The 19,974-nt window shown below is 32.4% G+C and overlaps 5 protein-coding genes across 8 annotated transcripts; 3 read left to right on the forward strand and 2 right to left on the reverse strand.

Annotated features, from left to right (window-relative positions):
• Positions 1-84: 84 nt before the first annotated feature.
• On the reverse strand, positions 85-4,457 carry LOC144470848 (uncharacterized). Its single transcript, XM_078182420.1, has 7 exons — positions 3,625-4,457; positions 3,190-3,370; positions 2,850-3,119; positions 2,549-2,775; positions 2,245-2,459; positions 1,904-2,168; positions 85-1,833 (listed from the first exon to the last, which is right to left on the reverse strand). Exons 1-7 carry the CDS (start codon positions 3,818-3,820, stop codon positions 836-838), a joined length of 2,352 nt encoding a protein of 783 aa, XP_078038546.1. The 5' UTR covers positions 3,821-4,457; the 3' UTR covers positions 85-835.
• LOC144470873 (cancer-related nucleoside-triphosphatase homolog) lies at positions 4,399-6,594 on the forward strand. Of its 2 annotated transcripts, XM_078182468.1 has the most exons (5): positions 4,399-4,535; positions 5,185-5,356; positions 5,438-5,543; positions 5,618-5,642; positions 5,701-5,790. In XM_078182468.1, the coding sequence occupies exons 1-5, from the start codon at positions 4,481-4,483 to the stop codon at positions 5,706-5,708; spliced, it is 366 nt and encodes a 121-aa protein (XP_078038594.1). In that variant the 5' UTR covers positions 4,399-4,480; the 3' UTR covers positions 5,709-5,790. The 2 variants fall into 2 exon arrangements, with proteins under 2 accessions (XP_078038594.1, XP_078038587.1); XM_078182461.1 differs by having other exon boundaries at positions 5,618-6,594.
• Positions 5,981-9,197, reverse strand: Ppd3 (protein phosphatase D3). 2 transcript variants are annotated; one of them, XR_013494198.1, is made up of 9 exons: positions 8,920-9,197; positions 8,117-8,506; positions 7,748-8,034; positions 7,557-7,662; positions 7,345-7,487; positions 6,936-7,243; positions 6,778-6,859; positions 6,580-6,708; positions 5,981-6,495 (listed from the first exon to the last, which is right to left on the reverse strand). XR_013494198.1 is itself a non-coding variant. In XM_078182430.1 (8 exons), exons 1-8 carry the CDS (start codon positions 9,011-9,013, stop codon positions 6,649-6,651), a joined length of 1,470 nt encoding a protein of 489 aa, XP_078038556.1. In that variant the 5' UTR covers positions 9,014-9,197; the 3' UTR covers positions 5,981-6,648. The 2 variants fall into 2 exon arrangements, 1 of the variants encoding a protein (XP_078038556.1); XM_078182430.1 differs by having other exon boundaries at positions 5,981-6,708.
• Positions 9,198-9,500: 303 nt separating this feature from the next.
• On the forward strand, positions 9,501-12,198 carry Idi (Isopentenyl-diphosphate delta isomerase). Of its 2 annotated transcripts, none has more exons than XM_078178664.1 (3): positions 9,501-9,605; positions 10,198-10,510; positions 10,564-12,198. In XM_078178664.1, the coding sequence occupies exons 2-3, from the start codon at positions 10,232-10,234 to the stop codon at positions 11,020-11,022; spliced, it is 738 nt and encodes a 245-aa protein (XP_078034790.1). In that variant the 5' UTR covers positions 9,501-9,605; positions 10,198-10,231; the 3' UTR covers positions 11,023-12,198. The 2 variants fall into 2 exon arrangements, with proteins under 2 accessions (XP_078034790.1, XP_078034781.1); XM_078178655.1 differs by lacking the exon at positions 9,501-9,605 and adding an exon at positions 9,672-9,857.
• Positions 12,199-13,913: 1,715 nt separating this feature from the next.
• LOC144478468 (arylsulfatase B) lies at positions 13,914-19,388 on the forward strand. The gene is made up of 8 exons (XM_078196378.1): positions 13,914-14,223; positions 15,028-15,187; positions 15,562-15,788; positions 16,071-16,311; positions 16,395-16,552; positions 16,844-17,135; positions 17,638-17,945; positions 18,179-19,388. The coding sequence occupies exons 1-8, from the start codon at positions 14,104-14,106 to the stop codon at positions 18,413-18,415; spliced, it is 1,743 nt and encodes a 580-aa protein (XP_078052504.1). The 5' UTR covers positions 13,914-14,103; the 3' UTR covers positions 18,416-19,388.
• The last annotated feature ends 586 nt before the right edge of the window (positions 19,389-19,974 follow it).

The following is a 19,974-nucleotide window of genomic DNA, read 5'->3' on the forward strand; positions in this document are numbered from 1 at the left end:
TGTAGGTATCAGTCCGCATTAGTATTTCGATTTAATACCACAATTCTATACCGCAAATCCATAATAATTAAATGATACATGAAGTTAAATAATTCTCTCCTTTATTTGTCATAAGTTAATAGAGAAATATAAATGCAGGATTGAATAATGCAATAATCTTAATTTGTTTTCAAAGCTGAACATATAAAAAAAGGTATATTAATTTATTGTTTTATTATTTTTCATCACACTTACAAACCATGCCAACAATACACATTAGCTGAGTCGCATTGTTATAGTTAATATAACGTTACTTTATATATAATTCTCGGTGGTGTGGTAATTTCGATTACATATGATGTTTAATGGTCATATAGAAATATGTTAATTTTGTAATAAAAAACCGAGCTGATCTAAATAATAATGATATCGGTCGTTAGTTAATTTTAGAAATAAGTAATTAAAATATTCATAAGTTTGTGTACCAATTAGAACATACTTAATTTGTAATTATATCACGATTAAAATTATTGAATGCATTGGAAACAATACCGGAGCTTTCAGGCACCGTTACTCTGTAACAGTCTTGTACTATGAGAGATTCTAATAAAACAATTATGAAGATATTTTGTATTGTAAGAGATTCTAATAAAATGTTTATGTTTACAAGAATCTTTCTGTGTAAGAAGGACATTTATAAAGATAACAGAAAGATAATAAAAAGTAAAAGAAAATAAAAAAGGAACGACCATATTCGTGTGTGATCAAACTTAGTATTATAAAAATATACTTTAAGGAATCACAAATTCATTATGTACAAAGGGAAAGGGATTCAAAATCTGAAGGTAACAGGAGCTTAATCGGAAGAATCAGTTGTAGTTGAAATGGTTTGTGATAAAGGCGTGGATCGATTATAATAGCTCCGCCTCGCTACATCCACTTTCTTCCTAAAACACTCTAAACTTTTCAATTTCTGTTCATGATCAGAACTCTCAGCATCGTTTTGCTCTTTTTGTGCTTGTTCGCCATTTTTCTCCACTGTAGATACCCCCGACGTAATACCACTGTCAGGAGTTGAAGGAACTTTACATGACTTGTTCACAGGCGTTGAAGGGCCATCCTCTTGAATTTTTGTTGTGCTAACACCATTCAAATAAATCTTCCAATCTGATTTCTCCTCCTCTGTGTCGTAATCGACCTGATGTTGCCGTTTGTTCTTGTTTTTATTAACATCATTCCTTAAATTACTTTTACATTTACCATGTTTCCTTCTGTGTACTGTGGTAGAAGTATCGGAATCACTTTTCGAATGTTTTCGTTTACTACAACTATTATTATCTTCAGAACTGCTACAGCTATAACTTGAATGTTTCGCATCACTCTCGATTGCATTCGCAACATATCGTGATCTTCTAGAAATTACACCAGAACTGGTACTAGGCTGCATTGTATCGACCGGTTGCTCATCACTATCAGAGTCAGTGTTAATTTGTAACACGGCACACTTTCTTCTAGCTCTTTTTCTTTGTCCAGAAATTTTATCGTGTTTCCTCTTTATATCTTTTACTTTTGATTTTGATTTCGATCTACTCTTCGTTTGCGTATTTTCTCCTTCGCTCGGAGAATCTGAAGCAGATAGACCAGGAGCCATGGTAGAAGTGTTACTTAATGGGGCACCACAATCCATGGCGGCAAGTCTCATTAACTTCTCTCGACGATTTGCTATGAGCCGTGTTATACGATTTGGAGACTCTAAAGGTCTTTCAGAAGTTGCTCCACCTCCGGAAGATCCTCGGGAGGTAACTGCTGTTCCTAAAAGTCTCAACATCAATTGGTGATCAGAAGCTGTTGAATCTACAAAGGTATATTAATTCAATATACATTTTAATCGCCAGAATTTTATTTAAAAAAATAACAAATTTACCGTCGGAATCAGTTGCGTTATAAGTTTGTCCGCTTGTAGGATTACTTTCGGAATCGCTAGGTGTTTCTGGTGCCGATGTCATGTATTCAGAACTCCATCCCTCAATTTCACGTTGTACCAATGAATCGAAGAATGCCATCATTCTTGGATCTTCTCTAGTTGATTGATGACTGTAATCGTGTGACATAAATTGACCACTACGCAATACTAATCCGATGTATTCGTCGTGTGTAAATACTCTACGCTGTCTTTGATGCGCATCTTTCTATAACATCGATATATAAAATAAGATGTAAATTAATAATAAATGGTTTATCATAAAAATATATGTTATTTGTTACCTTCAATCCACCTAAACATCCAAGCCCAAGGGAAAATGGACTCCATATCTTTATAATTTTTTCAACTCCAGAGGACGCAAATATACAACGAGCTTGGTTGTATCGTACTTGATTAACAATGGATCTATGACCACGTAACACCATGTGTGCAGATTCTACCCACTTCACTCCTTCAGAAGGAATTTTCCACATGTATAGATTGAAGTCATCAGAACCTTAAAATAAGTAAAATTATTTGTACGTGAGTATGCACATTAACTGTACATGAAACTATTTAACACATCTCCACAATGTTACTATTTACCTGAAAGAACATATTCGTCGTTATCGCCAGCAAAACAACACGATTTCATTGTACAACTATTATAATATCCAGGATGATCGAATTGACATAGATGTGTAGGAGAATCTACAGCATAAAGTACAGGTGGTAGCCTCCTCCTCAAAGCTAGTAATCTAGTGCCTGCTGCATTAAACCTAACATTCATGCAACTCTGTGCCGAGCTCTCATTTCCATACCGTAATACAGGTCTGCAAATACAAAACCATTTAATTTTTAATTATCTAAATGAACTTTAATAAATTCATCTATATTGGTTATTTACTCTAAAAGTTTTCGCACATCCCATAGGCTAACACCTTCTTTAGCATTGGCAGTAGCAAGCACTTTAGGCTCCATAGGGTTAAACATTACAGAATGGAAAGCTGTTTTATAGTTTGCTAGACAAATGGTTTCCATAGCGCTGGAACCCCGGATATCATAAATTAAAACTCTCCCATCATCGCAAGCACTAGCAAACACGTTATCATTGTGTGGATGAACTGATAAGCCATAAACGGGCTTTTCGTGTAAAAAGAAATTTACCACATCACCCCTATAAAGTACAAATAATTACTTGTTTATTCAATTTTGAAAAAATACATCAGAGATGAAAGTATTCGTACGTTCGTAAATCATGAACGATAACTTGATCATCGTTTCCTGCAGAAAATATTTTGGTTTTACTGCTGTCATAACCAAGACAAAAGATGTTGCTAATATGTTGAGCTTTCATCACAGCAGGCTTGCCTAGACCATGTACTGCTTGTTCGACTTTCCATAATAAAACCCTCCTGTCATCGCCGCCTATTAGATTAATGCATGAGGTCAGTAATTATGGGTTACACAATTAATTCTTGGTTCAATAATTAATTAACTAAATGATAAATCATGTACATTAAAAAAAAAAAGAAAAGTTTCTTTTGCACAGAATAGAAACGTGACAAAATCAAAACACGGTTTTGAGTTTCAGTTTCCCGTCGAACTCCGATTTTCAAAATCGACGGTAACGTAATATCATGTAAGCTATAATACAATAAATGTAAATTATAATTTCTTACCAGAGACAAGGAGATCGCCTTGATTCGAGAATTCGATAGCGTTAACACATCCATAATGAGATGATAGATCCTGTCTGAATAGATTTTCAGAGGTTTCGAATCTAGCATTAACAAGGCGTTTGCAGTGATCGATTTTATCGTCGATCTGTCGCGTAATAAGGTACGAAAGCGGATTACAAACGGAAGGACGAGCCATTTCTTCTTCTTGGTACTGCTCTGCACGCAAAAACGGATAAAACCGTCGTCTTCACCTTTCGTCCCTTTCTTCCATGTATTCTGTAACGCCCGTGTTCTCTGGCTCAGGTAAGATCCTCTTTCGTGCGAATCAAGATTTTAAAGCTATCTCGCGTCTTTTGATCGAACAACCGGAAAAACGAAACGCGTACAGAAATTTGTGGCGTAATCAAGTTCGCAAGACTATTAGAAGTTGCGGCTATTATAAGTTTCGTTGTGGTCGATCTTATATTTATTCTGTGACAGACGTGTCGCGATTATACATCTCACAAACTCACACAAACATGGGCCGCACGAGGCGCGTATCACGCACGAACGCACTGCCGACGCAGCAAAGTATGAAATACCTACATATACACAACCGTTTGTACCCACTCGAGCGGATTGTCTTACTCGAGCACGATCAGCTGATCGCAATTCAGCGGTTCCACGTCGCGATAGTTTCACGGATCTTTCTCGGTTGTTCCGACGTCGTTGTCATTCTCAAGTACATTTTGATCACCAAATCACGATAATATCAAATCACATTCTCCTTTTTTCTATGTTTTAAAGCTGTATTATTTTTACGGTTGCAAACAACTGTCATTCACAATCTTCGGTCGAAATTAAAAAGACTACTAACATGGATACCGGCGCCACGTTGCGTATCTCACGTGTACTTCTGACCGGACCTCCTGGTGAGTCCGCGACTTTTAAAAAATAAATAAAGAACGTTCTAAAAGTCTAAGTTTTATTCTTCGAATATTAAAAAAATTCTTACTTACGATAAGCTGTACATCAAAGTACACATATGCAGACATATTATAGCACTTTAGAAATTTTTATTAATTGTCTTTTTTATTTATCAATTAATATGAAAATTGTTTTAAATCTTTGATCATGGTTGGGCATCAGTCGATTAAAATTTTTTATTTGCTTAATCAATTAATAATGGCATTAAAACCAATTATGTCTATTAATGACTAAATTGTTTTAGTAAAACAATAAGAATATATTGTAGACTGTAGACATATCTGATAATTATGTAAACAAATATTTCTTCCATAATGAAGCGAATTTTAATCATTATTAACTTGATTGACGGTTGAATAACTAATTCAATCATTAACCTATTTGACGATGTAAATACCTACCTATAGTTAATTATAGTGATGCATTGGTTGAATGGAAAATGTATTCGTAATTAATAATCAAATATTTCAATTGTAATCGTTAAACGGAATAAATATTATCAAATTCTGTATTTGACTATCCAGTAATATTTAAATCACTATATGTAAACAAGAGATTGACTAATATTTTTCAAATTCTACAAAACTATATTAGGCATAGGAAAAACTACAGTATGCAAAAAGTTAACTTCGCTCTTAACGGAACGAGCATATAAAGTTGACGGATTCTATACGGAAGAAGTGCGAAATCAGAATAGTATCAGAACTGGATTTGACGTTGTACTTGTGAATAATTCCCAGAAAAGATCAACCTTAGCAAAGGCTGGGTAATATCGGTTTGTCAATGTAAAATAATTAAGTTGAATAGAATAATTTACTCGTGTCTAAAGCAATGTTATCGCAAACAGAGACGTTACAAACCAGTCAGAAAAAACTAAACACAAAGTTGGCAAATACTATGTGTTCATTAATGATTTTGAATCAGTAGCGTTACCAGTATTCGAATCAAATGCAGTAAGCAAATTATTATCAAATATTACATTTGTATACATTTTACAATGGAATTACTAAAATTTTATTCTTTTTAGAATATATTGATCGTAGATGAAATCGGTAAGATGGAATTATTCAGTGAAAAATTTCATTATAATGTACTGAAGTTATTTTCTAGAACTATAAATAAACCTTTCGTAATCGCAACAATACCTGAAATGCATAAGGTGCCACAGAAATATCTATCACTATTTCAAAAACTTCAAGCAGATAAGAAATCTAAAGTGATAACGGTGAATCGTCAAAATCGGGATAACTTAGTAGAGGAAATAGTTCATCTCATTTCTTTGTAAGGTACAATTTTCGTTGCTTAAAAAAAATACAATATGAGTTCCAAATACATTATAAACATTGTTTATTATTAACAAAAAAAAAAAAATAAACAAAATGTTAGATCATAAAAATCCTTCCAATCACGTTAGATTTGTAAAAAAAGTTTGTATCACAAATATTGCGATAAATAGTGACTGGCTGGAAAATTGTACTACATAGTCATGCTAGATCGCATATATGTTAAATATCTTTATAATAATCATCGTTTGTTTAGAAAGCATCATTATTCATTAAAGAATAAATTAAAGTCATAATAGGTGTGTTCATTACATGTTCAGCACCGTATTAGAATTACAGTTCAATCTGTTGAGATCTTTGAGATCATTTATTCGGTTTTGTGCGTGAACATTAATATCTTTAATGAACAATAAGGTTTAATTGAGGGTACAAAATAGAAATGTTCTGTTTTTGTATTGTTTCATTCTAATAAAACATAAATGTCTAATAAAGGTGTGTCCTAATCATAAGTAAGAATTGTTACATTTTTTATCAGTTATCAAAACAAGGTAACTATTATTTTTGTACCCATCAATATTATGCCTTCGTTGCATTTATTATCATACAGAAAAATTTCTCGTTCCTAAAAACAATACAGTATTTATTGTTTCAGAGAAGATTAAGAATTTCTCACCTTCTCCATTTCAGTATCAAATATATTACGCACACTTTGATTGGTCTACTCGGATTCATTTATCATTTTGTATTTATTTATTAACAGTACCTAGATGATCCACTAAAACATGAATTTTAGTAAGGAATTAGCATATACCATCGGCCTTACATTTGGATGAGGCTGAAAAAATACATGCTTATATAGTTTAATAAGAAACAATAATACAATGATTTATTAAACAATACATACCACTGCATCATATGATGTAAAATGAGGTTTCATATCTTTGCCATTGAGTGTAATGAAGGCACCCTGATTACCCATAGTGTCACTAAAAAAAGATAAACATAACTAAAATATAGTATATGAACAGGAATAGGACAATATTAAGTGTATATTTAATGTACCAATAATTTGGAGCAGAAAACACGGTGATACATTTTCCATCATGGTCGACTTCGTATCCATTATTTTTGACTTCATGACTTCTAACAATGTAATCAAGATTGTTCAGAGCTAAGAAATTGTGTGTAACATCAGGTCCAAATTGAACACCAACTCCTCTCTTACTGGGTGCTCTTCCAGGTTGAGGTTGTGGATCGGACCACAGTAACTCACACATTAATCCTTCCTCTGGTGGTTGTCTATTCCTATTAATTTCTCGAATTTCTTCTAATTTAACATTATCCCTTGAAAACAGACCACCATGCATTACCTACAAAATAATATATAGATTTATAATACAGTGGTGAATATCTTTTATGACAATTGATTCAAATGGAGCCAAAGTATTTTTAATACACTAATAACACTTACAAGTACTCTGTTGTTAAGACAATGTGCAAGAGGGAGCCAATTATAAACTTCTGTAAATAATTCTGCCATTTGAGCAGAATACTTTGTTTTGACTTCTCCATCGAAGCCATACATTTGGTTCATAGTGGCAGATTCGTGATTACCTAAATAACGGATCTTAGAATAAATGTACATTGGTTTTTGATGAAACAAATAAAACAATACTTACATACCTCTAGACATGAAAAAGTGATTTGGATACAATAACTTAAATCCAAATAAAGTAAATATACACTCTACAGAAAATGAGCCTCTATCTACAAAATCTCCATTGAACAACTATATGATCATTAAGGACAAATTTTGTGAATAATATATTTGGAATCTAATAAAACTATAATTCTTTTGCTACCGCAAAGGATACATATGGATTAGTTTCTGAAGGCAATCCATTTAACTGGAATATGTTAAGTAAATCATAGTACTGTCCATGTATGTCTCCACATATGGTAAATTTACTATCTTCGGGAATTGTAATATCAACTAAACTTGGCTGAGCCATGAACCATGCTTTCACATCTAAAAGAATCTTAAAAGCATATTTACGATGTAATTTGTTTTGTTTATTGTACCATTCTAACAAGTCTTGCATAAATTGTAATGTAACTTTTCCATCTTCAAGTTTAGGCCCTGTGTATTCATCTTCAATGACTAAAAAATATTAAAAAAAAACAGGTTCAAAGTACTTTTTACAATACATTTATATCAATCAAATTATAGAAATCAACCATACCCATAGCTTTTAAATTAATTGTGTCAGCTATATTCTTCTTATTTTCTTCCACAGAAATTGCTTTTTCGAAAGCTAATTTTTTTAATATCTTTGAACATTCTGTGTATTTAAGCATCGCGTCTTTATCATTTGGTCTAGCTGTAGTAACAGTGTTATAGTCCTTAAGAGCTAGTTTGAACTTGCCGAGTGACATATGAGCTGCAGCTCTACGATAATATCCTTTCACATAATTTTTATCTAAATCAATAGCTTTTGATGCATCCGTAAGTGCATATCCAAAACATTCTGTCCTTAAGTAGGCGAAACTTCTATTCCCATAATACACTGCCACTGTAGAATTTAATTCTATCGCTTTAGTATATAACTCTATGGCTTTATTATAATCTTGATCTAAAAAAATAATGATGTGAACTTATTGTAACATCAACAGGACACTTTAAGCATTATATGTAAGATATTTAGTATGCATAAAAATTTATTCAAATAGTGACATAGAGTAAGACATGTCATATATGAGTTTGTTATATCTCTAAGATACATTCTCAGAAATGAAAATAATTCTTTAAAATATAACTTTACAAACAGTGTATCATCGTTTTAAATTCCCAACTACAGATTATCAACAATTTGGTTTCGTTTGGTGATTTAACGATCATTTACATTATGGAAGTTGGGTTAGTTTTAAACATGCACGTGACTAAATTTGATTCATTTAATAGTAACTACGATATTTTCTGAAAGCTTATCACAGAATATACGTTAAATTCTATCGCGAAAATTGAAATAATATTGAGTAAACGCACTTTTGAAGTATTCATTCGCTTCTTCTTTAAATTTTTCCGCTTTAGCTGCATCTTCAGGTGATGTTACTCCTGTAATTTCTGCGTTTTCACTCATTTTGTATATTTTACGAACAAATTAACAAGTTGATGTAAAATCACTTAAATTATACCGAAACGTAGATAATAAATAACACATTAAAGAAAGAATAACTTTTTTTTATATAACGGCTTTATTCCAGACAAAGTGAGTGTCTTGAAACCTACTCAACTATCCTATAAAGCGATTCGATCGATCGAAGGTGAGGTGTAACGAGAACTATCGATCATTACGATTCAAACGATGCATGCCACTTTCTATAAATAACTGAAAATAATTTCAACTGTGATTAATTTTTAAATAAATTACTTTATTTTATTGTTAGACTATTTTACATTTTTCTTACGCCATTAACAGTAATCAAATTCTTAGGCAGTCTGAAAATAAAAAAAAAAGTAGGTAAACGCCTCGGATTTTATAATTTTAATTTTTGTTCTTAGTATGAAGCACTCTGAAGTGGCTGCATCGCCATATGAATTGTATTGTATGTATGTATCTCACAAAGTATTTTTTCATGATAATTCGTTGATGTACTGAAGTATTAGACATTAGCATAGCGTTTGAATGTATACACATATATGTTTGTTAGTCTTCTGTGACAATATTTACGGTATGTGTCTACATCTATCTACACATCTGTATCAAAGAAATTTAGATTTTGGTTATTTAGGAAACAATATCGTGAACGTGAATGTTAGCCCCTTGCACTATAATAACGAGTCAGACTCGTGATAAAGATTTTGTGCACTATTCGATAAATATGGCTGCTTAAATCGTAAGAAAATTTGAATTCCCTGTAATCGAAATCTGGGACTGAAAGTAAACGAGGACAAACGGGATACAAGAATCTCATGACATCAAGGTAATAATTAAAGACGAGACAGTCGTAATCAATGTAGCTTTGAAAGACGCAATAGTGCAAGGGGAATAGGCGGTAGCAGCACTTTTTAGAAAAGAAAATATATCGTTCGAAAAATTGTATTAGTCTCTGAGCAGTTTTTTTACATGTTAATGTATTCTGTTTTGTTAGATTTGTTCTAGGTCAATGATTTATTTAACCTACCCTTTACGTATTAGTATCTGAGCAATATTTACATGTTAATATATTCTGTTTTGTTAGATTTGTTGTAGGTCAATGATTTAGTTAACATATCCTTTACATATATTATAAGAGAAATATACTAAAAGAGGAACGTTTTCAGCTCTCAAAATTAGTTGTACAGGACGCATGCCACAATGATGGTTAAAACGCTAAAGAATGTGTGTGCAGTTGCAAAACAGATGGTGTACGCGTCAAGAAAATTTGGTACTGTGCAAGTAGCACCTCTGCAAGAGGCTGCTCTAAATGAACGTTGCATTCTTGTTGACGAATGTGATAAAGTAATTGGTGAATCTACAAAAAGGGATTGTCATACTGTTGATTCTAATGGACATATTCCACTTCATAGAGCATTCAGTGTTTTTCTATTCAATGGCAAAGGAGAACTGTTGATGCAAAAACGATCTGCGAATAAGGTAAGAGTAGTTACATACAAAAGAAATGTTTTTAATTAATTTTATTGTTGCAGGTTACATTTCCTAACAATTACGCAAATACATGCTGTAGTCATCCATTGGCAGAAATCCCGCAAGAAACTGAAGAAAATGAAGCAATAGGAATTCGTAGAGCTGCCATCAGAAGAATGGGTTATGAACTAGGAATACCTAAAGATGAAATTTTACCATCTGATTTAATATATTTGACAAGGGTTCATTATTTCATGGCACATGGTCATTGGGGAGAACATGAAATAGATTACATATTATTTGCGCAAAAAGATCATGTTACATTAGATCCAAATCCAGATGAAATTGCTCAACTTCATTGGATATCGAAGTCTAATATAAATGAATTTATTAAAAATTTAGATGGACCATTGTCCCCGTGGTTTCATTTAGTTCTGAAAAATAGATTACTACTTTGGTGGGAAAATCTGCATGCATTAGAAAAAATGAAGGACCATGGAACAATACATAAATTTAAATAAATAATTTTTGATAAGATTGCACATATTTTAAAGAAATTTAATCTTATATTTTTTGTGAATAATACAATTTTAATATCTATAATGAGAGGCATTGTTGAGTCGAATAAAAATTTACTGACGAATTAATATTTTCATTAATGTTTTATATGATAATATTACATATTATCCGATGTAATTGATGGATTTCTAATCAAATTTGAAGAATTGATAATAATGATAAAGAACTTGACGCAGATCAATATTATTTTTCCTTTTTTCATTCTAAAATTAAAATAGACAATCTTAAAAGTTGTTAAAAAGTATTTTATGTTTCATCCTTTTAACTATAATTTGTGAATTGTGAAATATAATTGATTTTTGTGACAGAATGTGACAAGAAGTACAGATGAGTGCATAATACTTTCTAAACCAAAAGCAGAAGTATCACTTTTACGACATTCCATGTGCTGCCCTGTAGTATGTCTTATTTGTGATCATTGATTCATTAGCATAAACTAATTGTTTTGATGTCAAGGAAGACAAATTGACTCTTGGGTATGAATGTCTCAGAAAAAAGGTGTGCAATACTTTGAGATTGATATAATTACGAAGTTGAAGTACAAAGTTTTTTAACTCTTCTGCAGTTACTGTTATAGTTACGTATTTTAGAAATCACAGCTGGTTACCATTAATGTAATTCTACATAATATTAAAATCTATAGCTAATTACCATTTACATGATTCGATGTCATTTTATATCCACTTTGTTATAGTATTACCGCTCAGTATTACAATTATTACAGGTATTTCAAAACCAAAAATTTAATGACTGTTTATGTAACATCTCAATGTTTACTTCCATTTCCATTTTATTGTCTACACTTAAGGGTATTCAGCTGCAGAATTTCGAATATTGTAGGCGGTATTAAGTCTCGGGTTCGAAACGCCAAAAGTGTTGAGATCGGTTAGTTTTATAAAACAAAGAATATGTTACAGGTTTAATGCAATTTAATAATAAATTCAATAGATGTTAACTAACTTGCGTTTTATAGATATAAGCCAATGCAATATAATTTTCGTAAATATTGTGAATATCCATCCTACAACTATTTATGTACTTGTGTAAATTGTATGAATAACATTTACTTACATCGTGAATGTTTTTGTAAATATATAATAAAAACACTTCTTTATGTCTTCTGGTTTAATTATGTCACATGATACTTATAAGTTTCATAATGTACTAATATGGACATGCAGTCTAGCGACTATTAACAATTACAAACATATTTTGTACATTCGACTATTAACAATTACAAACATATCATGTACTAATATGGACATGCAGTCTAGCGACTATTAACAATTACAAACATATTTTAATATGTGTATGTCCAACCAATTAATTTTATAAATTCAAAACTTCGATCAATTTTTGTGATTGTATACATAAATATCGAAATTTAATATACAATTTATAATTAGAGAGAATAGTAGTCAAGAAGAAGCAATTGAATAAATTTTAACTATTGAAATAATTTATGGTGCACATTTCAAACTTCCAATATAATAATTTAAAAATGTTATAGAGTCTTTAGTATAGATGACAGTTATTGACGATTATTTTTCAAAAACTTTGGAATTGAATTTATAGAAATTTACACGTTTTTTTTTTAAATATGATTGATATTAATAATAATTTCAAATAGTTTTTTGAATTTAGTGCACAAGTTATAATTCTCTATTTGTAAATGAATAGAATAGATTAAGTTTACAATCTAAATAAGCTAAATGACTAGAAAATGGCATATGTAAAATAGTTAACTAATGCATAATGTGTTAACTAATGTGTAATAAACTCTTTCTAAGGTCAATTCTATTATTTCTACGTATAAATGTGTTATCTGAAATTTAACGATTTGTTAACAAACGAATGTATATTGTATTTGAATGCTATGGCAGAAAAAACGAACTATTCGTTATACAAGTTAAATGTTGAATTGAAACCTTAATTGTGTTTCCTTTAAAGTATATGTTTTTCGTTCTTACGAAAATTTAGAACTCTGAAACTTTTCCTTCGAACAACTTGTAATTTCTACACATTATTTTGTACAAAATTATTAATTTTTTGTAATCTTAGTTCGTCGAACTTTTAAAAATGTTCGATGTTTTAAATGATTCTTCAGAGTACTACCATTTTCTTAATTTTTGAAACTATCGAACAATTATACTATAAATAATAATAAGGTCATTATTAAGTTAATAATTAAGTTTTTAATAATAAGTTAGATAATCCAGTTTCGTTTGATGCTAATACAAAATTTTTTTATTTTTCCTGCACCAATCTCTTCTGATGATAGGTTCAAGTTGCCTAGGTAAACGGTATTAGACAATATTTCAAAATATTACCATTTTGTAAGTTTAATCAAATGAAAGAATATAAAAAAAAAGATTCATTTATTCCTTTTGAGTTCCCCAAAGTTAGACCGTGGTAAAGAGCAGATGAATGTCATGTAGAAACTATTACGATTATGGTGTAGCATTCCACATGCATTGACAATATTTAGAATTTACTGTATCAATTGTTACGAAAAATTTGTTACAATACAAACTGATTTGTTGTTTATTTTAAACAAAAATTTGTTATAATAAAAACTGATTTGTTGTTTATTATAAAAAAAAATTGTTATAATAAAATCTGATATAAAAATCACATGACGTGATGCTGTTAGTACGCAGATGAGCAATTGCATAAGTACGGAAGATAGCACGTAATATGAGAAGCAACCCAGTTGAAACACGTACCTCCTTTATTGTCGTAATTATTAGTGTATTTTCCCTCCCCTTTCAAGTAGTCCATTCATGACATTTTCCTTCGTGGGTGGGCTATATAAACGTGTTTATTTCTGTTTCTTATTCTTCTGTACCCCGCAGGAGCTCCCCGATAAACATCGTGCATAATGTTCTGACGGTTTCTCCTTGTGAATTGTGTTCGAGAGTGACAAAGAGGAAGTGTTTCTCAGCTTTCTATTTGTCCGTTTTCCTCGTGCTTTTTTCCGTATTCAAATTTTTGGTGTGTCCCTCCGTCCTTTTTGTGAGAAAATGCGCAGCCCTTCCATATTTTGGATAAGTTTATATTCGTTGCTCTTAGTGCGAATTACCAGCGGCGTTAGTCTCTACGAAAGGACACCGCACATTATTGTGCTTATGGTCGACGATTTGGTAATATTCTAATATTGCTTTAATAATTTAACATTGACTTGTACAATATTGCTTGATCGCATTCACGCAATCAGTTTGAATACAATAGAGAATGCTTGAAACAGAAGTTCGTTCATACTGCATGATCTATACAGGGTGAGTAGCACTTCTAAGATCGTATATTTAATCGCTACTTGTGAACAAAATTGTGATTCTAACGTAGTACCATTTAAATCACATCTTCTGACAAATATTTGTAACAATAGTTAAGAACAAAAATTACACCCTTTGTAATGAAATATTAAGTCGTAATATCAATTTATGCGCGTGCAAAATCACGAATTTATTTTTTTGGAGAAAGTAAGCATGATAAGTTTTACTATCGTAATATACAGTCGATATATTACAAGAAATTACATTTGTCGACAATCCAGGTTACAACATTAACGCAAACGAAATTATACAACGGGAACAAAGTAAATGTAACGTGCGATCGCTTGAGTATTACTTTTGTCTACCTACTTTGCTTAATTCGTTGCGATTAATCTGTAGTATGGAAGCGTTTTGAATTAAAATTGGCCTCAGTTAAGACAATTATCGTAGCTGGAAAATTATCTACGCCTCCGCGTTTAACAAGGATGCTAGTGCCCGTGAGTCATCGTAATTGCAAAACAAAAATTTCCGTCTTCTTTGTACTACTATATTAATTGTGTTGTTACATTTTATTACATAACAATTTTACTATATTATTTTGCTCGTCAATGCGTTACTTTTTTGCTTCTTAAATAAATATGTGTACATTAGATATTGTATGGCGTATTATAGGGCTGGAACGATGTTAGTTTCCATGGTTCAAATCAGATACCAACTCCAAACATCGACGCTCTAGGATATAACGGAGTTATACTGAACAGACATTATGTATTGCCATCTAGTACACCTTCCAGGGCTGCTTTTTTTACTGGACAATATCCAATACGTATTGGTATGTCTGACAAGAAATAAATAATCCTAGGCTTTAAGTCAGGTGCCTTCAAATATTTTAGCTTAATCAACTGACAATTATATTTTAGATGTTACTGATTTTTCTTATGCTTCCCTTATATAGTATTTTATAAGTAAAATAATGTCAATAACATGTACCAAAAGAAAAAGCGTAGTTACATGTACCAAATTTCTACTGTTAAAGACTAAATGAGGATTTTATACATTCTATGTAGATAAAATGATGTACTAGTTAAAATTAGATAGATAATCTAAAAATAAGACAATGGTTCTTATGCTTATGTAGTTAGAATTCAATTTAAGCGTTTGTTAAACATTTTTGAAACACTGATGAATTAAAGTTGCTGATTATAGGGATGCAGGGTGATGGGATTCATGGTGGTGAACCACGTGGTCTACCTCTGAATATTAAAATTTTACCGGAATATTTACGAGGACTGGGATACACAACGAAGTTGATTGGAAAATGGCATTTAGGATTTCATACACCTCAGTATACACCGTTGCATAGAGGTTTCGACTTTTTTCTCGGTTTCTACAATAGCTACATTAGTTACTACGACTACAAGTATTCGAACCAGGTGAGACCATTATGGTAACTCAAACAGTTTCTAAAATGTATTTTCTCGCATTGATGTTTCATATGATATTAACGATAAGTTAACGTATAAGATGTAAGTGTATAAAGTGGATTAAAAAAAGCACATGCAAACAAACTGTTTAAACACACTCGGAAGAACTCTTGAAGAAATTTCTAAAGAATCAAGGACGATGAACTAAATGAAAATTATTTCCAATTTCGATTGGTATACTAGTGACTTTTTTAAAGTGCTTCGCTTTATAATGGAGTCTCACATTTTCAGAATATGAGCGGCTACGATATGCATCGCGGTGACGATCCTGCTCACGGGATGAATCGTGAATACGCTACAGATTTATTCACCGAAGAAGCAATTAGAGTGATCGAGAATCACGAACACGCCAGACCTCTCTATCTTCACGTATCTCATCTTGGGGTTCACGCTCCTTTGGAACAACCTGTGGACCCGTACAATGATCGAGAATTCAATCAGATTCGGGAACCTAATCGACGGAAATACGCCAGTAAGTAAATCGAGCACAACGATTTGTCGCATATCATTGTAATTTCACCTGCGACACGAAGTTACCATTTGTATCGTCATTAGGAATGGTGTCGCAATTGGATCAATCGGTTGGAAGAATTTTTCATGCATTGGGCGACAAAGGAATGCTGAAGGATTCAATAATCTTGTTCCTCACCGATAATGGAGCTCCGTCCGTTGGAAAAGATAGAAACTGGGGATCGAACTATCCTTTGAGAGGAGTAAGATTACTGTGAAAATCGATCAATATATCCAATTAAAAATTGACTGACACATCTAATCAATAGAATACAGATCTTTATAGAGAACTATAACTTTCCATGTCGATTATAAGGGATTAGAGTTGGAAGAAAATTTACTTTTCTTCATCATTTTTATAATCTCAAGATGATAGAACGATTGTTATATAGATTATAAATCTTTTTAATGCCTCGCAGCCTGTATTTCACTAATCGGATGTTTCTATAGATACGCGAAATCTGCGGTCTACAGTTTGCGTTTATTCGTTCCAGACGAAATTCACTTTATACGAAGGTGGCGTGAGAGGTGTGGCAGCATTATGGTCGTCAAGGATACAGAAAGCAGCGCGGGTTTCGAACCAATTGGTGCATATAACCGATTGGTTACCGACACTTTATTCGGCGGCCGGTGGAGATCTAAAGGATCTGGGCGAGATCGATGGTATCGATCAATGGCAAATAATTAGCGAAGGGTACGGCCGTGGCAGAGACACTCTTTTGCTGAATATTGACGAGGTTTTTAAAACCGAAGGGGCAATATACAGTCGGTTTAAATTGATACGAGGTGAATGTTCCAAAATGGACAAATTTTAAATACGGAACGGAATATTAATACGAAAAATGGAATTTGTTCGTTGAAATCAAGATTGAAAAGTGAAGATAGACGATGTTGATCACTTTTAAGCCTAGTTTCGATAGGAATGAGTTTTTATCCTCTTAGGCACTGAACACCACTATAGTGGCTTTCGCGGATATCATCTTTATGTACGGCGCACCACTATAGTGGCTTTTGCAGATACCGTCTGTAAAATTATTAAAGTTAAAATGCGTGTATCATATCTTTAAGAAAAATTATAATTTAATCAGCAAACGCTTCATTCCAATGTACTCGTGTATAGAACAGTATTATATCCGTCACACATTGCAGTGCCGTATCATTTACACGTAATTCGCGTTGAACTCTGCCGTACCGAGAAACAGTTCCGCGTAAAGTTCTGTCGTGCCCTAAGAGGTTAATGCTTGAAAGTTAAAGTTATTGAAATTCTTTGTTGTCTCTTGTTTTCAAGGTTCCGTCGAAAACGGCTACTATGATGGATACTATGGTGATTCTGGCAGAACAATAGACGTTTTGCCATACTCGGATCTTGTATTGAAATGTTCGGTATCTGAGGTTATTATGCAGCACTTAGGAGGTCCGGTAACACAGCCGAGTACAATGCTACAGCTACGACAGGATGCAACGACACCTAACTGTCGTCCAAATATTACGTATTTCCGTCGGTATCCGTACATCACTTGCAATGTTACGGAATGTCTATTCGATATAATCAACGACCCATGCGAAACGATAAACATTGCGGAAGCATATCCAAGAGTAAGTATTTTACATTTGCACTTCCGCGGTTCTGTGTAACACGAGCTGTTACGAAACGAATTCCCATTATTTTTGCGCATTCTGATCTCTTGTATAATTCATTAAATAATACGGTGAAAATACGTGATAATCAATAATTAATTATAATCAAACTTCGTATCACAATTGTCGTCACAAATAGCTTCCATTCTTTGCAAGTTTTAATGCACTTTTCGCATACGTGTTATTTACAGATTGCGCGGGACTTAGACCTTTATTTAGAGAAATATGGTCATATTTTGATGAGGCAGACAAGAGTACCTGTAGATTGGTTGGCTGATCCTAGGAGATGGAACAACACGTGGGAACCATGGATGAACTCTGGGGCCGCTGTGTACGTTCCGAACGCCGCAGCCATGCTTGGCAATTTAGTCTGTTGTTTTCATTTATTGGTCTGTCTTATTTCTATGCTTTTGAACACTTTTATTTAAACATTTTGTATTCGCTTTCGTAGCGAATCATAGCGAGATTGTTGTAAATGTTGCCTTACATCGGAGAAACATCGAATATTATTAATTTATTTTTCAACAAGTCATACAAAGTTGTATGCCTGAGATGAAATCATAGAATTTTATATCAGCATTATAAGCGTATTTAGAAAATTAAATGGTTTTTAAATTCGAAAATACGTTGAAATGAAACCGTAATTTTGTAAGTATGATAATTCTGAATTTTAAAGTGTCTAATAGATTGTATAAATAAAATTAGTGGTGGAATGAATTTATCTATCTTGCGACTTGGAATACATATATAAAAATACCTTCTGATATGGTTTTACTTAAGGGGATAATAAAATTATATAAGCACGAGACAAAGTGGTGTGACTTTGAGTTTTTGATGGAATTAAAGATCAGTAGTGAACTAGCAAAAGCCACTAAACGTACTCGTAAATGAAAAGGTAAATGGAAATAAGAGGTATGCGTGGAGATAAATGCAGATAATATATTCTGATACTATAATAAAAACATAAATATTAATAAACTATGACTCTTATAACTATGCATGCATATATGTATTAGTCTGTCGCCGTTATCCAATTGCTGTAAACAATTTTTGTATTAGATTTTTCTCTTTGCTCGTTTGATTGCTCTTTCGTTATTTTTCATTGATTTCTCTCCGTATATCGTCACGTATTCGCACGCTTTCGCGTTCAAATTCCTTGTATCGTCCTTTCCAGTCTCCTCCCGTTCTTACGTTGTCCAACCATTCTACTAATTTCTCTTCTCTGCATTTCTATACGTATTTGTCTCAATAGTTTTTCCCCATTGCATTTCTCGTAATCCATCTTTCTATAACCGTGGTTTCCTACTTTCCTGCATCATAAGCAAGTCTATTGTTTTTGATCATTCCCACTCAACTTTTCACAACACCAATAGGTCCCTTGTTATACATAATTCAAATTTCACGTGCAAATGTTCTTCAGATTCATTACAAAACAGGTTTCCGCTGGATTAATCAACGATAATTGCTTTTTCTTGAAGAAAAATATAACACTTAGAAAAAACATCTAATCGATGCAACTACCTAACGACTTTTCGGAAGCGTTTCTTATTTATAGATTCCCTTTATTTGACAATTATGAAAGTTTATGATGAAATTGTTTATTATGAAATTAAATCTAGAATTTGCGATTTGTAATGATTTTTTTCTTGATAAGGAATCTTAATAAATGTTGAAGGATAGATTACAGCAATCTTATCTTACACATAAATATTGACGCTACAGTTAATAAAACGGATTGCGTCGAAATTGCTTACATAATTACGTACAAGACTGTTAAAGTGATTTTATATTGATGTTTCAACGTTGACTTAATAAGGGATGGTATTGTAAACCGTTCTTTTGTAATCGATTCACCGCAATTCCGATAAATAGTATTTCACTGCGATCGGAACATTTTTAATTCCAAGTCAGAGACTTATGATTATCTTATCAGTTATAGCTTTATTATCAACGTTCCTGCGTTCATTTTATAGACCACTAAAATTTA

This window comes from Augochlora pura, chromosome 1, assembly GCF_028453695.1.
Source record: "Augochlora pura isolate Apur16 chromosome 1, APUR_v2.2.1, whole genome shotgun sequence".
Lineage (NCBI taxonomy): Eukaryota > Metazoa > Arthropoda > Insecta > Hymenoptera > Halictidae > Augochlora > Augochlora pura.